We start from the raw sequence: 21,505 nt of genomic DNA on the forward strand, positions 1-21,505 counted from the left end.
ATCGGACATTCATATGCACCCGTCACTCAATCTTTAAGAAATACAGTGGTAAAAATACACATATACACACATATAAAAGTATGCTTGGAAGAGGTAAGGGCACTCTTAAAAAATGAGCTCCCCCCAGCTCACTCACAAGTCACATCTCCTTATTCACACACCCCAAATAAATCTCGGTATTATTGCCTATGCTGTGCGGGTAGGGGAACTGAGGCACGGATAGACACATCCACCAGGCAGGCTGATTAGAGCCAGAAGTACTTACAGCCTCAGTGTGATGCAGGTCTGCTCGCTACCATCTTGGTTTTTGCCATCCTGGTCTGCATTTCTCTCTGAGAAGAAGGCCAGAACATCACACCACCGTAGCACAACTGAGCAAGTCCGTTACTGGCGACACTGCAAGACCTCAGCTGCAGGGTACAGCAGTGCGAGTTAGGCGCAAGGCTGGTCGTACAAACATCCCTGATCTTCCTACAAATCTCTCCCCACACTGACAGCCTGTCCCTGCGCTCATCTGCCACTGCCTCACCCTGCTGTGACCTGGCCTAACCAAGCTGTTTGTAATATTTACTTATTTCCACTCAGCAGGGACACACGTGGTTCAAAAACACACGAGGAGCTGGGGAAACCAGGCAGTGCTGCAGCTAGGGCAGGAGAACAGCAGGTGCATGTGCCCTAGAGCTGCAGTGATTCACAGCTTGCTGCAGCCTGAGGCCAGTGGGACATACCACAGAGGGCATGGCCACCTTACCTTGTGGACACAGGCTTTAAGGTTTTCTCTAGGAAGGTGCCTTTCAATTGCATCGGCAATGGCAATAACCCAGGGGTGTTGCAGAGAGTCTCCTACCTAAGGACGTGCTGTGGCTCCTAGGCTGCAGTAGTTCAGGTGGGAAAGTCACAGTGCTATTCTGCAGGCATGTTCTGAGCAGCACAGTAGGCCTGGGGCTGTGCACAGGAACTGGAAAGTAGTTTAATATAAAAATAGAGCTTTAGGAATGCTGAAAAACATCACAAGGCTCGTGGCTCTCAAACATCTAACAAATATAAGGACTGCATTTTTCAGGAAATATTTCAGAGAATTTCAGGAAAACTTTTTTTTTCTAAGCCTGAAATAATTCACGTACATGCAGTAACAACACAGGAGAAATGGGGAAAGGTTTTCTAGTATGCACTTAAGTTTGTAAGATTGTCATTCCAGTGTAATACGGTCTGTTAGCAAGAACACGGTTGCAGCAGCATATTTTCATTGTTATGCCAAAGACTTGTACAAAAGTATTATTCTCAAGTAAGTCTCAAAAACTGAAGAGCGGATTCTGGAGTGTGAATGAACCCGGACTAATTCTGCATCTTCAGAACGCCATGTCCACACATCATCGCTTAAAAAAAATATTCCAGTAGAAATGCTTGCATGTTGTACATAGTCTATAGTCTGTTCATCATTTTCTGATGACTTGCTATCTCAGGTTACTTCAAAAAATCCATTTGAATTTTCTCAATATTCTGAAGATGCAGCTTGTACTCATCTAATTTCTCATGCTCTCTGTAAGTGGTTTTATCTTAGAATGGCTATTCAACATTGAAAAGCACCTAGTATATTATCAGTTCAAGTTGCAGTAGCATAGTGTTTTCAAACTAGTTGCATCTCTCCTCTTCAGTGTGTGCTTGATATTCATATTGTTTGTATCCATTCAGGAAATGAGACACAAGATTTAGGCATCCCTCACACTGGTATCTCAATCCTAAAACCACACAATCTGGTGAGATGCTGGTACCTGTAGCTTAGCATGTCTTTCTTGCAAAGTTTCTGAAGAAAAAGTTTCTGCAATGAACACTCTGATGTCAGTTTTCAAGAGCTGATTTCCTTGGCTCAAAGTTTTCTCTTCGGAGGAGCTTTAATTCTCTCAGTTCTTGTGGCTGTAAACTCTGATCCACGCCAGGAGTTAGCTTGTAACTTAAAGGAGATTCGATATAACCATTTCTGTACAGGCAGACCCGCTTGCAGAATTCAAAGGTGCTAAACATAACACCAAAGTACGGAACAATCTGATTTAAAAAACAAACAAACAAAACAACAACAACAAAAAAGCAGTATATTAGATACAGGAATAGTATTCTTACATTTTTAAAAGCAAAACTTCTGGAACTTCAGGTTAGATGTGATCTGCTAACAGAGCTATGATAATTTATATAAAGCCATAGTCACCTCAAATTAGGCTGGCATGTTAAAAGTAATAGTTTATTAGTACATAAATTATAAGGATATTATGAGGAACAAGGTCTGTGCTAGCCTGTAGATTATCACAGCTTGTGCAATAGCTGAGCAAATCCTAAGCAACCTCAGCAATTCCTAATAGTAAATGTGGGCTTTATTCTGCATACTGCAGAATGATTGAACCTTCTTCTTTTGCCCTGTGCAGAATCAGCAGCTCTGGTCCACTGCTAGCTCATTGCAAAATACTACTTTTGTCTTCTATGGGAGTGTTTTTTTACAAGGGATATTTTCTTTATAGGTAGGTAAATCTGTCAAATTACTGGAGCTGAGCAGAAAAGGAGAACTTGTTTAGCTGTTTTAAGTGTATTGCTTGCAGTTCCCCAGCCATACTCTGACTTGTGCGTTAGCAGCACTCCCTTCTCTAAAGACATTCAAATGAACTTGAAAGGAGAGACGTATGGAAGCCAAACTCACACTCGAGGAAATATGACCAAAGCTATGATCCAAAGCTGGTTTGTAACCTGCCTGAGGTTACACCTGGGCTGTGACGGGCTCCATTATCCAGAAGCTGCTAATAAGCATGAAGGGATGTCATATGGCTTATAACTTTAATTGTCCAAGAGCGTGTCTTACTTCAGTTAACTGGATGAAAGCAAAACCTCACCTTGAGCAGACTGGGTGTGAGTCCACTCCAAAGTCCGAGTACACCTTTGTTCTTCACAGTTTGCCGGAAACAGTCAGCCATGCCAGTGAAATGGACATCAACCGCTCCGTAGTGGGGAAGCCAAGGGCACTGCGCCTGTTCAAGAGACACCCAGGGAGATTTATAACAATCAAAAGAAAACCAAGGTAATTAAAGATAATTATTTTCTCCACGCTGGTAGGTAGGTAACTTCCATTCTGGTATAAGTAACACTTTATGGCAGGTTTCAACACATTCATCTGGATTCTTCTGTTAAGCAAAAAGAATCAACTGTTTTGCCTTGAAACACAAATTGAACAGGAAGGGATCTTGCTCTCTGATAGGCGTGAAAGAGAAAGAGAGCAGTAATTTCCACCAGTACTTCCTTTTGTGCCATGTCACTACTAGAAACCATCAGTACCAGAGCTGTGAAGCGCATCAAGCCCACACCTGCCAGCTGCTCAGGTCTCAGGAAAGGTATTTTACAATGCTGGCATTGGAGCACCTATGAGTGGGAAGCTTGGGGTCGGCCGTGGACACCACAGTGCCTTCCTGTAGTATCGATCAAAACAGGAGAGCACACAGGACTCTGGCTGCTCAGGCTGCGTCCACACTGCAATGAAAAGGGCGAACTGCACTACGCACTGAGTAGCAACAGCACAGCAGAAAAGGAACGCCACATTTCAGCCCAGGCTGCACAAGCCCACCAAGGGCTGTAGGTGAGCAGTTGGTACCTGTGCTGCTGTGTTTCGCTACACGGCCAGTTGATCCAAGCCAGTTAAAACGAGCTTGGGAACATCCTGCTGGACTGCAGATACATTCCCAACTGCAGTGTAGACTGTCTCGGTTCACACGGAGGAGGTGTAGCAGGTCATTTTTAACAGCAAAATCCTTCCTTCATTAATCTCCTACTGTGTTAGTACAGACAAGATAACCTGACCTTGAATAATCCCATCCTCATCCATCTGTCCATATGCAGCTGGGGGCTTATTTTGCACTGGCAAATCAGGGACTCATACCCACATCAAGTGACAATTCTCAGTCTGGAGAGTGGGGACCCTGGACACAACTGATGACTGGTCTGTTACAAGCCAGTCCCCACAGGGCATAAGCTTGATAAGAAGAGGACTCGTACAGTTAATTGATTGGTGAATGTGGGTATTATTATCCCCTCTTTGATCTGAAACACCATGTGGTGAAACATTTTTGCCCCACTTGTCCAAACTAACCCACAGCTCCTCGGAGTTGCTAAGCCTATGATGACAAGCCTCTTGTTAACTGACAAGTGGTGATGACATTTTCTAGATGCCTGAGCTATAACATTTCAAATACTTGGCAACTTGGACAGTGGAAATGGAAATGGATCAAGATTCATGGTCCAGGTATACAAGACAAGTTGCTAATTAAGTGGTTTAAATACTGTTGCATCCTCTTGCATTACTGGCAAATCTGCAGTGAAAATTTAGAAGCTAACACACACACACACAAAATTAACCAGCACACAAACTGCATATAGCCCCTCTCACTTTTCTGTGTATGAGTGACACACGTGTGAAATGCTTCTGATGGCAGGCAGCAGGTAAAACCATACAGTTTCATTCTGACAGGGTTTTGGGAGGCCATTTGGGGAAAGCAGCTGTCTGTATTGAGAGAAGGCAATAGGCTTTCATCACATCCTGTACAGGTATTTTCTGGATCGTCTTTGACATGTCCTGGCCCTTTTATCCCAGAGAAGAGTAGGGCTGAGGATTTAATCCATGGTCTTTCACACTTGAAGCAGGAGAGAGCGCCTGTATTTGCTTCCCTCTGAACTTTTTCAACACTGTACCTACCTGACTTGCAAGACAGGGATTACATTTGTAGAGGAAAGAGCAGTGCTCTACTACTGCTCTAATCACTTATTCCCTTTTAGTCTACATTGGCCTCTCTAGCTCCATAGGGCTACAGCTGTTTCCATAATTCCCATCTCTGGTGTAAGTGCCCACAGCTTCCTGGTTTATGGCTCAGAGAGGCAGACGTTACGGGATTTAACTGCCAGGATTTTACAGCATTACCAGCCCTGCCTTTACAGAAAGATCAAGGTAATAGAGCTACTCTGATAGCTGAGGATCATGCACATGTTCACCTCCGCTCCTTCGCTACGAGGAAGCTGCCTGCTTGGCTCTGTTACTGAAGAGGTATAAAGGTTTAAGAAGAAACAGCTAAATCCAGCAAAGAGAAATAATTTTTCAAGCCTTAATTGACAGGACTTGAGAAACTCCTCTATAAAGACTCTCATGATCATGTTATAGAAGATGCTGAGTGCTGCAACTGAGACCTCAGGGACCAGTTCCACTAAGAATGGTGACAGTGGCACCACAAAGAGCACCAAAATAATGTAGATATCCTTAATAATGCAACCACAGTCATAGGAGAGCTGGAATCAAAATCCTGTTTTGCTTTCCAGACCATCTGCCAGTTTCCATGAGCTTTTTTGGTAAAGCACGGTTACAGGCAGCAACTCGGTGAAGAGGAACAGCTCTCTGAAATGCTTCAGGAAAGCAGGAATGCTGCTAGCACGCCATTTCCTTCCTTTTTAAGTCCCTTTGTGGTAGGCAGGGCATGACCTGCCAGAATTAACTGCATGAGTTTAACTTAATCCCCTTAGTTACTGTATACATTGCAAAGGCACATATCAATGGATCTTGACTGCAGTCCTCTTCCCTACAACACTGATAAGGGCTCCAAGCATGCAGCACATTTCAGTAAGGTTGTGCATGCAGCAAACACAGCCAGAAGACGGTTGAAAAGGAACAGTTAAGTCAAAACCTCAGGTTTCCGATTTGTCCACAGACATTGATTGACCTCTTAAGAGATTTACTGGAGAGTTATTTATAGTAACATTCACTATGGTTACAGCCATTTTCAAGATTTCAGTCTTTGGGGTGAAGTATGCTTTGCCAGTCTTTCTGCTTTACAGGAGCAGTATGTTTCTAAGACATTAGGCACAGTATTTAAGTAGCAACTGTCCACAGAATCTCAGTCACCTACTGCTAAAGAACAACAAAAAACTGCATTAGGATATAGTTAAAAATTCAGTATTTTGGAACACAGCTAAACAAAGTTGGAATGTATTAATAAAAGAAACAAGTAGGAAGGTGTTTCATTTGGCAAGGCTGCTAATGAAAAAAGATGGCTGTGGGTTTTGGGAGGTTCTGCACCCTCTAAACAGGTCTGCAACAATACAATCCTCACAACTACCCCATGGCACCAGAGCCAGAAAATGGAAGTAACCAAACAGATCAGACTAGTTCCTCCACCTTTTTCCAGAGAACCCTACTGTGACAAACAAACCTCATTCCAGAAGGATCAGGTCTGTGGACAGAGACATTTCACACCATGGACCTCCAAGTGGCTTAAATTCCTCTCTTTTGACACCATCTGATGCTACGGGGGCTGGATGGAAACCTGCCTGTTACGAACACTTTTCAGGACTTCCTTCCCCTCCAGTTGCAATTGTCTCACAGTGCAGAAGGCTGGAGATGCAGCACAGCTCGCTGCACTGATATAACAGAGTGCCAAGTCACAGTAGTAGCTGGGTTAAGTTGCTAATCGTTTTACATCTGACAGATGATGGGTTCTCCTTAAAGCACAGCGAATACAGAATCGGTTCTATCTGCCCTCTCAAAACCAGTCTTTTAGAATCCAAAGGCCACCAACTCCAAGAAACCAGTGTAATACATGACAAAAGTCAGCAGTCTGTTCTACTCTGACAAACTAAACCCAAGAGTTAGAGCAATGGATAAAAAAAAAAAACAACAACTTCCAACCTGCAGTCTGGGTCACATCTTTTATATAAACCAAACATTTCAATAAGGGTGGAGTCTTGTGACAACACTCAAGTTAAAGACAACTGTTAGGTGAAGACTTTCCAGACACCATCTCTCCTACTGTCTGTAGGTGACTGCCAGAACAACAAAGTGCTATTTTGGGAACTAATCTCACAGACCCTTTTAGAAATTTCCTCTTCCATGAAATCTTCCAGGCCCTCCCTTCCTATTCCCTTCCTCTCAGGATGGGATGGATGCAGTGCACCGCAGCTGTAGTGAGAGCCGTGCCCACAAAAAGATCAATCACTTTAATCTTTCCAAGGCTCACAGTAGCAACACAGGCACAAAGCAGGGAACAGGGATGTGGAACACAGGCACAGTGGTTACGCCACTTGAGTTTGTGCCCAGAGTTTTGCAGATCCCAAATTCCCACTTACAGTTTAGGACATTTTGGTTTGCAACTATCTGAATTTACATGTTAAAAGAGAGTATTTGGAAATACTTCCCTTTCATTAAATGTACTTTTTCCCTCCCCCTTTCCTGTTTGTAAAAACTTTGTTGGTACAAAGTTTTGCCTTTTTTTTTTCCTTCTGTTTTTTCTTTGTTTTTGGAGTATGAAGTACTATTGGCATATTATAGTACCATGCAGTACTATAGCAACCATAGGAAGTACGCTATTCTGATGGTAGATACAGTAAAATTGTTTGTTATGTATATATTTTCAGCAGATTTGTGTGTCCTACACTTCTGGTCATTTTCAATAATACAATAAAAAACAACAAACACAGAGGAAGGCATTTTACAACAGAGCTCAAAAGTTCATGCTCTTAATCTGAAAGCTAAAATAAGATGTCTTTGTAGTCTGGGTTAATAAGGGTGCTTGCATGAGGCAAGCGTAAGCGTAGTTCAAAGGAAACTGAAGGACAAAAATTGTAGTTCTCATTCAGGCTAATGCCACTACAGTACACAGACACTTCACTCAAGTCAAGACTGAATACTTAAAAGAATAAGAAACATCTGAAATGTAAACAAGTATTAAAATTGGGTGAAAAAAAAAAGAAAAAAAAGCACAGTCTTGGGCAAATCAACCCTTCCTCCTGGAGGACAGCCTTACTTGGTAGTCATGCTCTTTTCTGTGTCAGTGCTCTAGTAACACTGACTTACCCCTGCACGGGAACATAAAGTCCACCAAAGGTATTCAGGCATGTGGTAAGGTAAACCATGACAAGCTATTAGGAGGCAATCGCTTCCAGAGCACCACAGCAAAGCAGCTGACCTACAGCTTCCTGCACTCTAGGAACATGTTGTCCTTTCCTCTGTAACCTGAACCGGGGCCAAATCTTTTTGCCTTGCTGAAATTAATGGCAGCAGGCGTGTACAACAGTTTACTGTTTGTTCAGAAGAGTTTGACTCAGCTTTAAATATGTTATCGCCGATCCAGCATCCTGAGGCTTCGTGGTTTGTTGCAGAATCCCTCCCTTAGTACTGAACACAAGATTTCCCTGCTTTTAACACTTATGCTATGAAGAAATCTTCCAGATGGAACACAGAGGTCTTTTTTCTCCAGGTAGTGCAACCCCTCGCACAGACACTTCTGGGTGGTTTCAGACTGCCTGATGATTCAGCTCAGCCCTTACAAATGGGTGCACAATTTTCAGGTACATGAGCAGTGGTTGGCTTAATGGTGCAAACCCTCAGGCAGGGTAGCTTGGTCCTACGCAGCACACAGTGAAGAGCAACGCTAGTTCCCACATCTCCTGCCATTTTTGTAGGATCTGGGGAGAAAGTTAATGTTTCTGCAGGACTGGGGCTTTACAGTGGACATATTTCCATCAGCCTCATGTGGGTGAGATGCAGAATTACACCATATCAGAATAAATCAGATATAAGAGAGTGTGCACAAAGTTTTAGCTCCTGCTTACGGACTATTTTGCACAAACAATAACAGTTATATCACAGGATCATCATTCCAAGCACAGACATGTTCCAAAACAGTACAAGGCTCCCCCATATGACTGATGCAAGAGCACTCATGGCAGGGGATAACAGCAGTAGCTGTCGCTCTGGAGACATTACCACCTCTCTGCTGAAAGTTATGGCCATCCAAGCTGTATGTGCACAGCAGCGTGCCTTTCCATGTCAGGCCCTGTCAGCTGCGTGAGTTTACAAGGTTTAAAGAGGTGGGTTGTGTTAATCCATCTGATTTGCCCCAAAGGGAGAGCTCTCACTCATACCACACAGCTCAGAGAGCCGCAGAGGCTGTAAGAGGCCAGTGGTCACGCTTAGCTGGCACTGCCAAGGATTGGGAGTGTACCTGCCACTTCAGAGTCTGGGAAAACCATCTAGAAAGAATTATGTTCTGCCCTCCCTCCTGCATTCAAATGGGCACAGTGCAATTTCCTGCTTTTCTTCAGAAGGCCACTGTACCACAGCACTAAGCTACTGCTGTAATCCACCTCAGCTCCTCGCTGGTCCTTACCACGCCACCTTGGATGAACAGGGTTAGAAAACCCCTAAAAGTAGCACAAACTGTCACAAGGCAGACCTGGCTATTAGATCAGCCCCGTTCTACTTCTGATTCTTAATTTACCATTTTCCCTCTTATTGATTTTTTTCACTGTCACTCTTTAGTGTTTCACCTTCACAGGCACTCAGGCTCTGTGATGCTCTCCTGTGGAAGTTTGAGGATCTCAGAGAAACATGCCTGAGGTTTGTTCACATGTACAAAAGCTAGTTGAAGCTGTTACAGAAGGCAAAGCCCGCATTAGTCTCAGGTAGCTTTATTTTTGGGCATTGTCTCAACTGTTTACTCAACCAAGTACTTCCCAAAGCAGTAGGGCACGATTCTATGATAGCCTCAGAGCCAGCAGAATGAAATATTTTTATAGTGACACCAGAACAATAAAAATGCTGGTAGCTGAAAGCAATTAGGCATAGGGCAAAAAGGGAGAAAGGAAGGGATTTTACCTAAACCAGGATCTGAAGTCTATTAATTATTTGTTAATAATTAGAGAAACTAGGAGAAAATATGAAGTAACAACTAGCATATTGAGACCTAGCTGATGCCTGAACCCTAGCAGCAAGGAAAAGGGGAACACAAAATCACAAGGACTAGAAGTAAGAAAAGTAAGAATTAACACTGCATCCTCCCCCTCAGGCAGAATATTTTTAGAATTTCATTTCTATCTGTGCAGTTTCTTTCACAAATCTTAAAGAAATTAGTATCACCGAAACCTCTGTCAAGCTGAGCTGAAGCTGGACTGCAGGATTGGAAGTACTGGGGGCAAGGACAGACAGCTGGGAACCACACAAACCTTATTTCCACAGGAAATCATACCCAAAGTAATAATATTGCTCCTTATGTGCTTCCATACCATGGAATTTGCCCCAATTTGTGGTCAAATGGCTCCATCTCTGAAAATTTTCAAGACTCAGGCTCCCATGCAGTTCACCACTAAAGGGTCTCCCTGCACCAAGTCTCAGAGCACGTATGCTTTTGAGATGTCATGTGAACCACATGACCCAAAAAGCATTTCTTATTTTTAAACCGGGTCACGACTCCAATAACATATTCCCAGCTGACACAAACACAGATCTCACAAACAGCAGGGACACCACAGCTTGAGAGCTTTCCGAGGCTGCCATGCCAGCACCAGATCATCAGTGACGGCACACTCTTTGTAAACTGCTCAAGTTTAAGCAGCACTGGAGCACTGTCTCCCCATTTCAGCAGGGAGAAGGTGCTTTTCAAATGAACTTTTATGCTTTTTACGAAACGTTGCTTATAGCCCAGCCACTGGGTTCCTAGAACACTGACTTCTACTTTGCAAGAAACATAGTGAGGGAACTATTTTTATTTAAATACTCAAATAAAAGTACTACAATATATTATTTAACTGGCTTCAGGCAAGAAAAGTGCCAACAGGGCTGGAGATTGCATTTACTTAAAACAAGCTAGCTCAAGAAGAAAGGAAATGCTTCGTTTTCTTGATGTTATAAAGACCTCAAAACATGTATTGTAACTTACAACATGTATCTGTAACTTACAACAGATTTCATGCTTGCAGAGTATCTTGTGCTCCAAAAGACAAAACAAAACAAAACAAAACAAACAAACAAAAAAAAAAACACAAACCAAAACAAAATATACACACCCCCCTCCCCCAGGCTGCAGATTTATAGGCAGTTGAGGTCTAACCGATTCACTTTTGTCACTGAAAAGAGGCCACTTCTTGGGTGATGCATGGCAGCAGTCTACACTAAGCAAGAACAACGAGCTTGTTTGTTTACAGCAGTGGAGGGAGTTCATAGCCTGGATTTTAAAACAGAAAGATCAGATGCTATTGAACAATGCCTTCTCCTGAGAGATGCCCTCAAAACTTAAGGATTCTGTGCAGTCAACACCAAAAATGTGCTGAATCCTGCAGTATACTAAAAGTATCCCTATTCTATTTTAGAAGGGTTTGATGGCTGAGCTATTTCTGAGTGGCATTTACTGGTTTTCATTCCAGAAATTAAAAGAAATGATACCAGCAGAGTATGAGCACAAGACAGAGCTTCTGCAAAGCGAGCAGAAGTTGTTCATGTAAGCAGGTGCAAAGTGTCTGTACAGTTGATGGATTATCTGTGAGACTTCAAGGTCATTTTTGGTGGTTTTGTAAAGCAAAACACACCAAATCCCACATCATTTTGGAGTGAAAGCTGAGGAGTGCCAGCGAGGGGTATCAGAATCTGCCACTGAGGGTCATATGCACAGAGGGAGGTGCCAGACTTGTGTACTAGGTTTGCACTCACCACTTGTGTGTTTATAGATACTCACTTCTTCACATAGCCTAGGATTGGTGTCATTCTAATAATAATCTTCTGTGAGGCATATAACAGCTCTGAATTCATCCTTCCTTGCTGAAATGCCAGAGCTCAGTGTTATATGCATTTATGAAGGTCATCATCAACAAAAAGACAGTACAGGGAAGTAGAAGCATATTACCAGGGCTTCCCTCAGACCCCGACTCCTTTACAGGCAGACATTTCCCTGCCTTTTTTTTTTTTTATTTTTTTTTCTCCAGTTTTCTTGTATGCACTTAAATAAGCCTGCAAGATAAAAGTGCAGGACTTGAACATCGCTTAGATACTGGGTTTAACAATGACTGGTGATAGTGAGGTGAGGAGGGAAAGGCAGGAATAACAAACAGTCAGAAGGATATAATGATCAGTAAGGTTTTGGTCAGAAGCTGACAGAGCATAAGAGTGAGTCAGGAAACATTTAGTATAGAACACCCCTTTGAACAACCCTCTCCTTCACCATTTCCTTTCTACAGATGCACAACAAAAGCCATATGGTCATGCTGAAACATGCATTCAGCACCTCTTAATTCTCTAACATGCCAATCAGGAGCAAAGTGAAAAAAAGGAAGACAAAGGAATAAAACTAGGATAATCACAACAAAGAGTACTCACATAATCAGTAAGACTCAACCATGTTAATTAATATTTCTTTTAAGAAAGCCATTGAAGTATATTTAGCAACCATAGCATCTTGGAAGAAAAAAGTAAACATGATAAAGATAATTCTAACAGCAGAGGGGGAAGCAGCCATGGTTACAGAGCAAATCTGACATCATAAATCACCACCAAAACACAGAGGAAGAATTGTTCTCTGACACTTAGCTCCTACTCCCACAGATGTCACTGACAGAAGCTGCTGACGTCAGGACTGTAGGATTCAGATACGTAAAATGAGAAAGGATGAAACAAAACGATTACAACAGAGGTTAGAAATAGCACTTCTCCTCCTCCCATAGCAATTTTTTCTTTGCAATTATTGCAAATGATTTGTGCTTTTCTAGATGAGGAGATGGATGGAGCTAACTCTTCCAAGACTGCCGAGCATGCAGGTAAAGATCCGAACTGGATGTTTGGGTCTCAGGTACTCAATCCGAGAATCAGAGAGGACAGCCTTGTGCCCTATTTTCTCAGTTTCTGAAGCTCCTGAGGCTGCCTTACAGCTTCCTACTTCCCTATCATTAACAGGTTCTCTGCAAGGGTCTTTGGCAATGCACTACCTCCATCTGATATCAACCTCCACAATGTGCTGGCTTCCTCTTCATACAAAAACCTATCATTCATAGCTTCAAAACAAAGCCAGCATTTCCCTACATGCAGTGCTGAACATTCATATGAGGCCCACGGGTAGCTAAAGGCTTCTTCAGTACATCCCTCTTTTTATCAGCAGGAGAGGTGAAACACTGCAGGGAGGCTGAGCAGAATAAAATGGCTAAGGAAAATAAGAACTCTGAGGTGTCTGTTCCCGTTTTCTACAGAACACTGAAATGTTTTTAATCTGTTTTCCCTTTCTTTATTCTCTTCACTCCTATGTCCCTTTGCATGATATTCATTCTGGTGCTGTCCTAGGCATTTCTCTCTTCTGATCACCACCCTGCAAACTGAGCAGGCCAGCAAGTGAGTGCAATGCAGAGCTGATTCCTGCATGATAGGACCATATCCTGATGTTAACTGTGAAAAACATACTTTTTGGATCATCTTATACAAGTTCCAGTCAGCTCTTGGCATCAGCTTGGGTGTGATATTCAGAGGGTCTCACTTCTGGACAAGCCTACATGACTTACAGCATTTCCAGTACCAAACAAGTTACGGGCTATTACATCTTGACAGCTACTTCCAAAACACTTTAGCGTTCTCCCATGACTTATTCTGAAGTCACTGATCAGGTCTTGTCTCTCTAAGCTTGGAAAATCATTATTCAGCTGCTGCAATGCATCTATGAGGAAAAAAACCCTCCCTGTCGTTGAGCCTCTCTTCCACTGAGATAAGTTTTTAACATAACATTTTCCTACATATTTAAGAAATAAATCCAATTCCATTCTTATTCTAGAAATGCCAGTCAGATGTTTTAAGCATCCCTTTAGTGAAAGAGCACAGCCTAGTGGCAACAAAATGAATGCTTGGCTCATCCCACTTCTCTGCTTGCCTATCAAGACAAAGCTGGACCTGGAAATGAGTTATCACACCATTCACTACTGAAAGTTACTTTTGAACCGATTCTGAAAACTGAATGTTGACTGATAAGTAAGTGATTTATCAACAGAAAATGATTAATATGGAAAAAAAAAAAGGAAAGCATTTGATGTGCTGTTCTTCAGGACAACAGTATTGTTGTGAGCCTAAGGACATAAAGAAAGAGTTCAAGTAATTGCTTTTCATAGTCCTACTGATACAGCTGGAAAAAAAGACCATTTTTCATGCTCAGAACCTCCTTCTTACCAGAGACATTTTAAGGTTTGAGGCCTGTTTGAAAAACGGAACCCTGGGAACTGGAAAGGGGAATTCACAGGTTCCCCTAACCTTTTTCTAGCTTGTGACTTACCAACCAGGGGATGGGGGAAGGGAGATTCAATAATGCTGCCACACAAAATGAGTACTTTTGGGTAAGATCTGAAAAGCTTCCCATAACTTTACAGTCCCATGAACTGGGCTGAAAGAACAAATTCTTATGCCATAGCCAGAGAGCCACCAAAGGATGACAGTTACTCACTCACTGTCTCCTAGTGAAGCTCTAATGAAAAGAAGACAACATCAAATGAATTATGTCAATGAAATGGAAACTGTGGGCTGGTTTTTGTTTGTTTGTTAAATCATTATTACTAAACTTTCAGGAAAAAGAAGTAGCAAGATAATATATACGGATATCGTTGTTGATGCTCCAGGAAAGCAGCAGTACCAGCAACTGGGAAGTCATCCATTATCCAGGGGAGTCAGAAAAAAAGAGTGAGGATAGTTCTGACCTTTCAGATTTAGTATGCGCTGCACAAGTTTCTTGTGGTTGCCAGTATGTAGGTCAGGCATAAACGGCAGACACACAAACACTGGAAATAACATTGGTCTCATTCATCCCACTTACCACCAAAGGAACTGAATGCCTGTATTTGACAGAAGATTTACCAACTGTGAATTGTGAGAACTTGATGGAATTGCTATGAAGAAGAAATAAAGCTAAAGACACAGAGTCTGAGTGGAAACAAATCCCGTGAGACACTTAAACCCACCTTAAAAGTGTAACAACACACTTATAACAATGAATTTTTAGATGTTTAAAAACCACCACCAACAAAAAACATAAACACCCAGAACAAAGCCTTGGTAGCCTAGTGAAGCAACGTGGCAGTATTGATCATCTGGCTAACCTTGTCCCAGGCTCCTGAAACAGGAACCTCTAACAAAGTACTAGCAACATCAATGCTTTGTACCTGCATCTTCCTCTTGACAGTCTCAAAGGGGAAAGAAAGCGTCTGTGCTACCCCAGCTGCTACACAGCCATTGATGAAGTTCTGAAGAGGAGTGAAACGAACTACAGGTTCTCGCCAGATTTTGTCCAGATTGATGTAAACAAAGAACGAGCCCGCAGAAAATGGAACAGCACCTAGAAAGCAAGTCATGCAGAGATGGTTTCCATCAGCACACTTTACACCAAGAAAACAGCGGCTCAACACATGGCCTAAACAGACAGCACGAACTGCTGCAGGTTTACATCTCACATTGCTCAGACCAGATCAATATTTAAAGGAACTTTACTTTTTAACCACTGGTTTACCACCAAACCCCCATATTGCAGCATCTAGATATGGTGATGGATGCACATATTTGCATACTAAAATTTGCATGTTTTGCCAGAATTATTTACCAATTTAGTCTTGTGACAGGTCAGCTGTTTTGCAACAAGCTCTTCCTCCAGACCAACCCTAGCAGCTCTAGAGGTAAACAGAGCTGCCTCTTCAGTCATGCTGATTAGGAATACTTCCATCCTCTTGTTTGTTTCATGCTCTCCTAGATTTTACTGTACATTATTAGTATAGATTTTTGTAATACTGTATTGTGAAAAAGTAGACAAAGTCAAGTGGCATTTAAAAAAACTATGAATGGTAAATAATTTAAAAGTCATTTAATGGCTTTTAAAATTCTCTCTTATTTAAAGAGAGAATATCACTATCTTCACATCAGCTATGTGTTACTGCTCACGCTGGTTTCATTAAACAGCCAGGGAGACACCCTCGCAGCTAGGCAGGATTTAGGAACACAGCACGTATACTTCTTTAAAGAGTTAAGCAAGGGAAGTCCTACATCTTAGCATAACTAGATCATCTATAAAAGAAGGACAGGAGTGTCTTTTTGAATGCTTAACCATATATAAATGCTATGCACTGGGTCATAATTTGAAGCAACAATGCTGCAGCAGAAGCCAGTATTGTTGTGCCTTCTAAATATAGCTACAATAAACAACGTGCAATGAGGTGATTTTCCCCTTTATTATTTTACCTAATATAGCTGGTGAAACACCACGGTAAAGTGCAAGAAGTCCTTCTTGATGATAAATTTTGTAAAAAGCATGAAGAATTCCTTCGTAAGATGGTTCCAGGCGATTCTGCACAATGAGCCGGGTTTTAATTACATCAGTAGGGTAAGTCACAATGGTTGCAACCATGCCAGCCAGACTTCCTGCTATGATGGCCCTCCAGTGGGAAATATGACCCAACTCATCCGTGAAAAGGATAACAAGTCTAGAATAAGCACAGAAAAGAGGTACTGTTAATGGCAGCGTGAACAAAACCCATGAAATAAGAAGGCAGATTATTCTTGATGTTAGTGTTCTTCTGCTCACAAGCTCCTTCAGTAGCAGGAATTGAAACTGCAATATATATTTCATCCAAGACATTATTATGCTGTATAACACCTTACAAGCATCAGATCTCTGTGAAACAGAACAAGGGGATGGGCAAACATCAGCAGAGGCAAAATGACATGCCTAAGAGCCCAAACAGATTTAGGGTAAATCCACGGCTGCAGAGGAGCTCTGAAATACAAAAGTTAAAGATAATAGCTAGGTTAGGGACTGGAATACAGAACTCCCCAAATGCAATTTGCTTTACTTTTAGTATTACTGAGCTTAAATGCTTCCAATACCTGGAAGAGCTTTTTTAGCAGCAGCTTGTGTAGCTCAGACTGTACCACAGTTCCCAGCACAGACTAAACTCATGCAGCTGGAGTTGTGGTACCCAGCTGGAGGTCCAGAGCACCAATTCAACAACAAAAAAACCTTCAGAGATATGGAGACTACCTGGTCAAACAATTTACTTGCCTGCTTTGCAAGAGACTTAAAAAGTCATTTTTGTCCATTGAATCCTCATTTATATTTTCCCTACAGGTTGAAAATTACTGGAACTTAAAATATGTCTGCAAGAAATTCTCTGATCATCAGTCATTGGTTATAGACATTGGTCCAACCTCCTGCGAGGCTTTCCTCTAGTCAAAGTTACCATGTAAGAAGAAATATGTAGGTAACTCCATCACAGGCCTTCTGGGAACAACTGAACCTTCCTCTGTTGCTCATCTTGGGACAGAAGGGTCCACAGGGATACTTTTCTAGAGAAGACTTATGACCAAGCATGACTACACTCAGGAGGTTAAATCTAAATTTGTAACTCTGAAATAGAAGCACAGAGTTTTAAAGGCTGACCTACAATTGGTAGATCTGTGATTCACAGAAGGACTTTTCTATGTATGTAAAGTGTTCTTAAATCAGTGAGAAGTGTCATGGAGGCAGTAAGTAAAAAGAATTGAGGGAAGAATCTTATCTGGACATGAAGAAACCTACCATTGTATTTCTGAAGTATTTTATTTCTGTTGTATTTCTGAAGTATTAACTGAACGGTGTAAACAGCAGATTTTTAAACTACACAGTGTTACTATGTCCAGACCAAAATCATTTGCAAAGATATACAAGTCACTGCTTGCTCAGCTGATGTTTTCTACTGCACGGCAGATCCCTGCATCTACTTGTCTTGTGGCGCAGAACAGACTAGCCAAGCAGAAGTGAAAGGGCTTTTTTTTTTTTTTTCCTGTACCTGTACAGCTCCTAAAGCAACACAGCCTGATCTTCCTGTGCGTGCACAAATGTGTGAGGGGGTGGCTCTGAGCACTACCCAGACAACATTTAAAACTGCCACAGCAAGAGAAAGACAAAGTCTGTGCACTGTAACCACAGGAGGAGTGTGGAGTCAGCTCATTCCCAGCTGCCCAGCAGCCAGCCCTGGCTGCCTCTGCTCTGCCCTTCTCGGGGCTGCCGCCTATCAGCCCATCTCTTCCTGCTATGGGCAGCACTATTTTCTGAAGTCACTGCACACCATTACTCTCTTTTTGTCTTTCTTGCCTTTATGTACCAAAAATCCCCAAATAATGTACCAAGAAATATGCCTAAGCAGCTTTTGTTTAGTTTTCCTGGTAGCCTACTTCCACTTAGAACTGAGAGGAACGCCCTGTGCAAACCGGAGGCAAACTGTAGCCTTGCAAAGGGCACGTACTGTGTTCCAAGCTGAACAAACAATCCAGTTATTTTGCTCAAAATCAACTGGTATATATGCTGCAGCACGCTGACTCTTCTGGGAACTTTCAGTTCCATTCAAATCGCTGGTTCTGCCTTCACTCTGCTGTTGTCCATATCCTTGTCTGACCGCTGTGCTCATCATGAGCAGGATACAACACAGCCGCTGATGCCAAGCCCGCTTCACCTCTCGTTTCCTGAAAGGCGCAGGCAGAGCTGGGGAGATGACTCTCGCTCAGCCAGACAGCTGACGAACCTCAGCAGGCTGCGCGCCAGCCCGGGTGAGAGCCACAACAGGCCTGATTGGCCCACACACGCTGAGCCCATGTTTCTCCCCACCCAGCACAGCCCATGAACTGGAATAACCCATCGCCCAGCTGGGCAGAAATGTCAAACGCACAGCCTGCACGTAGCTGACCTTAAAAAAATAAAAAGGGAAAAAGAAACCCAACCCTCAAACTGGCAAAACATGCTGGCGCAGGTAAATAGTCGGGCTGTCCCTTCAATGCCTAAAAGATACTGGCAGCAAATGGGAATCCTAGGAATCCAGGCTGGCAGAGCTGGCTCAGCATTGCTCTATACAGACCTTGCTGCAGACCTTCCCTGGTTTACAGTAATCTAGCACCCGGGTATTATGGACAATGAGATTTTAAAGCAAATAATGCCATGCATCAACTTAAAAAATGATCAGGTTTGCATAATAGCAGCTGCATAACACTAGGGAAAAGATTTGAGTCACGACTTAGTTATTTTCTTTGATATAGATGATATAAATACTTGAAAACTTATAAGGAAATAAAATAGATTGGTCTCAAATAACAGATTTTGCAGTCACACCTGTAGGCAGCATTGTAACTGCATTTCTAGAGGAATGTGAACGTGCTGAAGAGAGTTACCAGCCTGTCAACCACTCCTCACTAAGGAACACCTCTGCCTTTATATGCTCCCAGCCTATCACCCAGCCTTAAGAGCAGCTACAACTAAATAAATAAAACAGCAAAGCTGCGAGCCTGGAGAGGCGCATCCACAGAGAGAGGGGCCGGGCGACCCCCAAACACCATCCCAGAGCCTTGAAAGCTGTCCCCCCCGCAGGCAGCTCCCCGCTGCCCGTCCCGTCCCCCTGCCCCGCTTACCGGCGGGAGGCTGCGAGCTGCAGGGCGCTGTAGGGGAAGAGCCGCAGGCAGGCGGTGAAGTTCCCCTTCCAGAGGGCCCGCAGCCCCTCGGATCGGCACAGGCTGCTGCCGGCTCCTCGCAGCCCCTGCCGGCAGTGCCAGGTGCCCACCTGCGCCAGCACCGTCAGCAGCTCCAGCGGCGCCGTCAGGCTGAGGCTCAGCGCGCCCGCCAGCCCGGCGCAGCCCAGGCGCTGCACGGCGGTCAGCCGGCCGTCCCGCCGCCAGGTGGCCATGGCCCGGCTCGGCCCGGCCCGGCCCGGCCCGGTTCAGCACGGCCGGGCTCGGCTCCGGCAGCCTGGGCCGCCGGGGGGCGCCGCGGGTCCGCCCCGCCCCGGCTCTGCCCTGCCCAAGGCGGGCGGAGCAGCCCCGCGCCTCCCTCGGCCAGCGGGGGCCGGGAGTTGGTCGGGGTTCCCGGGTCAGCCAGGGTGGGTTTTGGGGATGCGCTGCTGGGGAAAAAGAGAAAAAAAATAAGGCTTGGGGAGCAGGGAGGAGGAGGAAGCGGAAAGGAGATCCAGGCAGCCAGCGGGATTTATGGAGCGAGGAGGCAAGAGCAGTGATTTGTGCAGCGCGTCTGCTCTGCTTCTTGTCGGGAAACAAAATGAAACCTTCGTTAGCCTGCGTTTGGTAGGCTGTACTGTGCGTACTTTGGTAAAAATGCTCTGTTTTTTGTCTGAGAGAGTAGCCCCAAATCAATGTAAGAGCTAAAATACATCTCTCTAGTTGTCAGGAGCCCAGCTATTCAGGGTGTTCTGTTTCCTGGTGGGAAGAAAGTGGTTAATCGCTAGGGAAGGGATAAAAATCAACTCTTTAAAGGACCATTCTGAAACTAGAATGCACAGGTATAAACTTGCTGTACATTAATATTGCTTAGGAACAGGAGACTCCTAACCATAATAGGGTGATGTCTCTTCCAGGTGTTTGCCTCTCTTACTAGTCTGCACAAGACAAGCCTCAACTTCTGACTCTTCCTGAGCACGTTTTTATTTGCCATTCAGTCTTCCCATTTCCATTATTCATTTGTGGTTGAGATTTTTTTTTTTTTACGTACTTGTTCTGGCTGGTAAAATGAATCAGCAGATATCCTCAGCTTCTCACAGAACAATCTAATCCAAGAAGAAGATGGTCCTTGGTGTGAGTTTGTCTGTTATTTTTTCTCCTGTGTAAAGGGACCTGCCAAAATAAAACTGGTCATTAAAAAAAAGTCACCAGTAGGATCTGAGATTACTAAAAATGCTTAAAGTAAATGCTTCTTTTCACTGTTTCTGCCAGACGAATTAAGTTTATATTGCTTATGTCCTACTTAGTTTCCTGTATTTCAAAAGCTGTCACTGCAAGAACAACCAGTGCAACAGTGAATCCTCAGAGGGAACTGATTTTCTTTTGTCTCTTTTGCTATTCACATAAAAATACACTTATATTACACTTGGAGACAGAATTTAATTGAACATACATTTTCTGCAATCAAGTCCTTTAAAAGCGATTCTGAAAATAGCTTTTCTTACAAGGAGATTGCTGTGTATGTCTTTATACCTTGTCTTGCATAGTCATAGTTAATAAAGGATAAAGTACAAGGTGTTTAAAGTAGCTGTGAGTTAATTCCTTAATCTCTCCCACAATGACATCATTCTGAATTACTAGGCATATTTTAATCGTGCAATCACTGAAATTTGCCTCAGACATTCTTGCAATGAAAACATCAAGGTTTTTCTTTGTTTATTTTTTGAACTTTACAAATAGCTTAGTTGTTATCAACAAGTTGCTTCAGGATGATGCAGTTATGGCTAAGATCCGAATCAGGTACCACACTGAAATCTGTCAAAGCCTTTTTTTTTTTTTTTTTTTTTTTTTTGGTAAAGGTAGTGTTGAAGCTTGCTGTCGTTTCCTAAATTAAGTTACATTCTATTTTTAAACCGTCTTCCTTGGGCACTCAGTACTTAAAAAGAACATGCTTAAAGTTTCATAGGAAACTTCTGAGATCAGAGAGAGAGAATGAACAAGGCTGTCAGGAAACCCACTTTTCTGCTCGTGCCATCCCCAGATACGAGTTAGAAAAGCTCTACATTTAGAGCTTTCTGAGGTGTTCAGTTGGCCTTGTTCTCCAGGACATTTGCTGGAGACTGCTAGAGTGCAACGTGGTCTGGGTCTGTTCCTTCCTTGGGGCTGGGAGGAGAAGCCACTTCAGCAATCACTATGGGTTGTCCATATGACCAGTCATGAAAATTACTAGATTTGCCTATG

The 21,505-nt window shown here is 43.2% G+C and overlaps 1 protein-coding gene across 1 annotated transcript; it reads right to left on the bottom strand.

Moving 5' to 3' along the window:
* Positions 1-943: 943 nt before the first annotated feature.
* Positions 944-19,608, bottom strand: SLC25A43 (solute carrier family 25 member 43). Its single transcript, XM_068697615.1, has 5 exons — positions 19,229-19,608; positions 16,034-16,275; positions 14,968-15,140; positions 2,877-3,011; positions 944-2,043 (listed from the first exon to the last, which is right to left on the bottom strand). The coding sequence occupies exons 1-5, from the start codon at positions 19,498-19,500 to the stop codon at positions 1,840-1,842; spliced, it is 1,026 nt and encodes a 341-aa protein (XP_068553716.1). The 5' UTR covers positions 19,501-19,608; the 3' UTR covers positions 944-1,839.
* Between the last annotated feature and the right edge of the window lie 1,897 nt (positions 19,609-21,505).

This window comes from Anas acuta, chromosome 13 (assembly GCF_963932015.1).
Source record: "Anas acuta chromosome 13, bAnaAcu1.1, whole genome shotgun sequence".
Taxonomy (NCBI): Eukaryota; Metazoa; Chordata; class Aves; order Anseriformes; family Anatidae; genus Anas; species Anas acuta.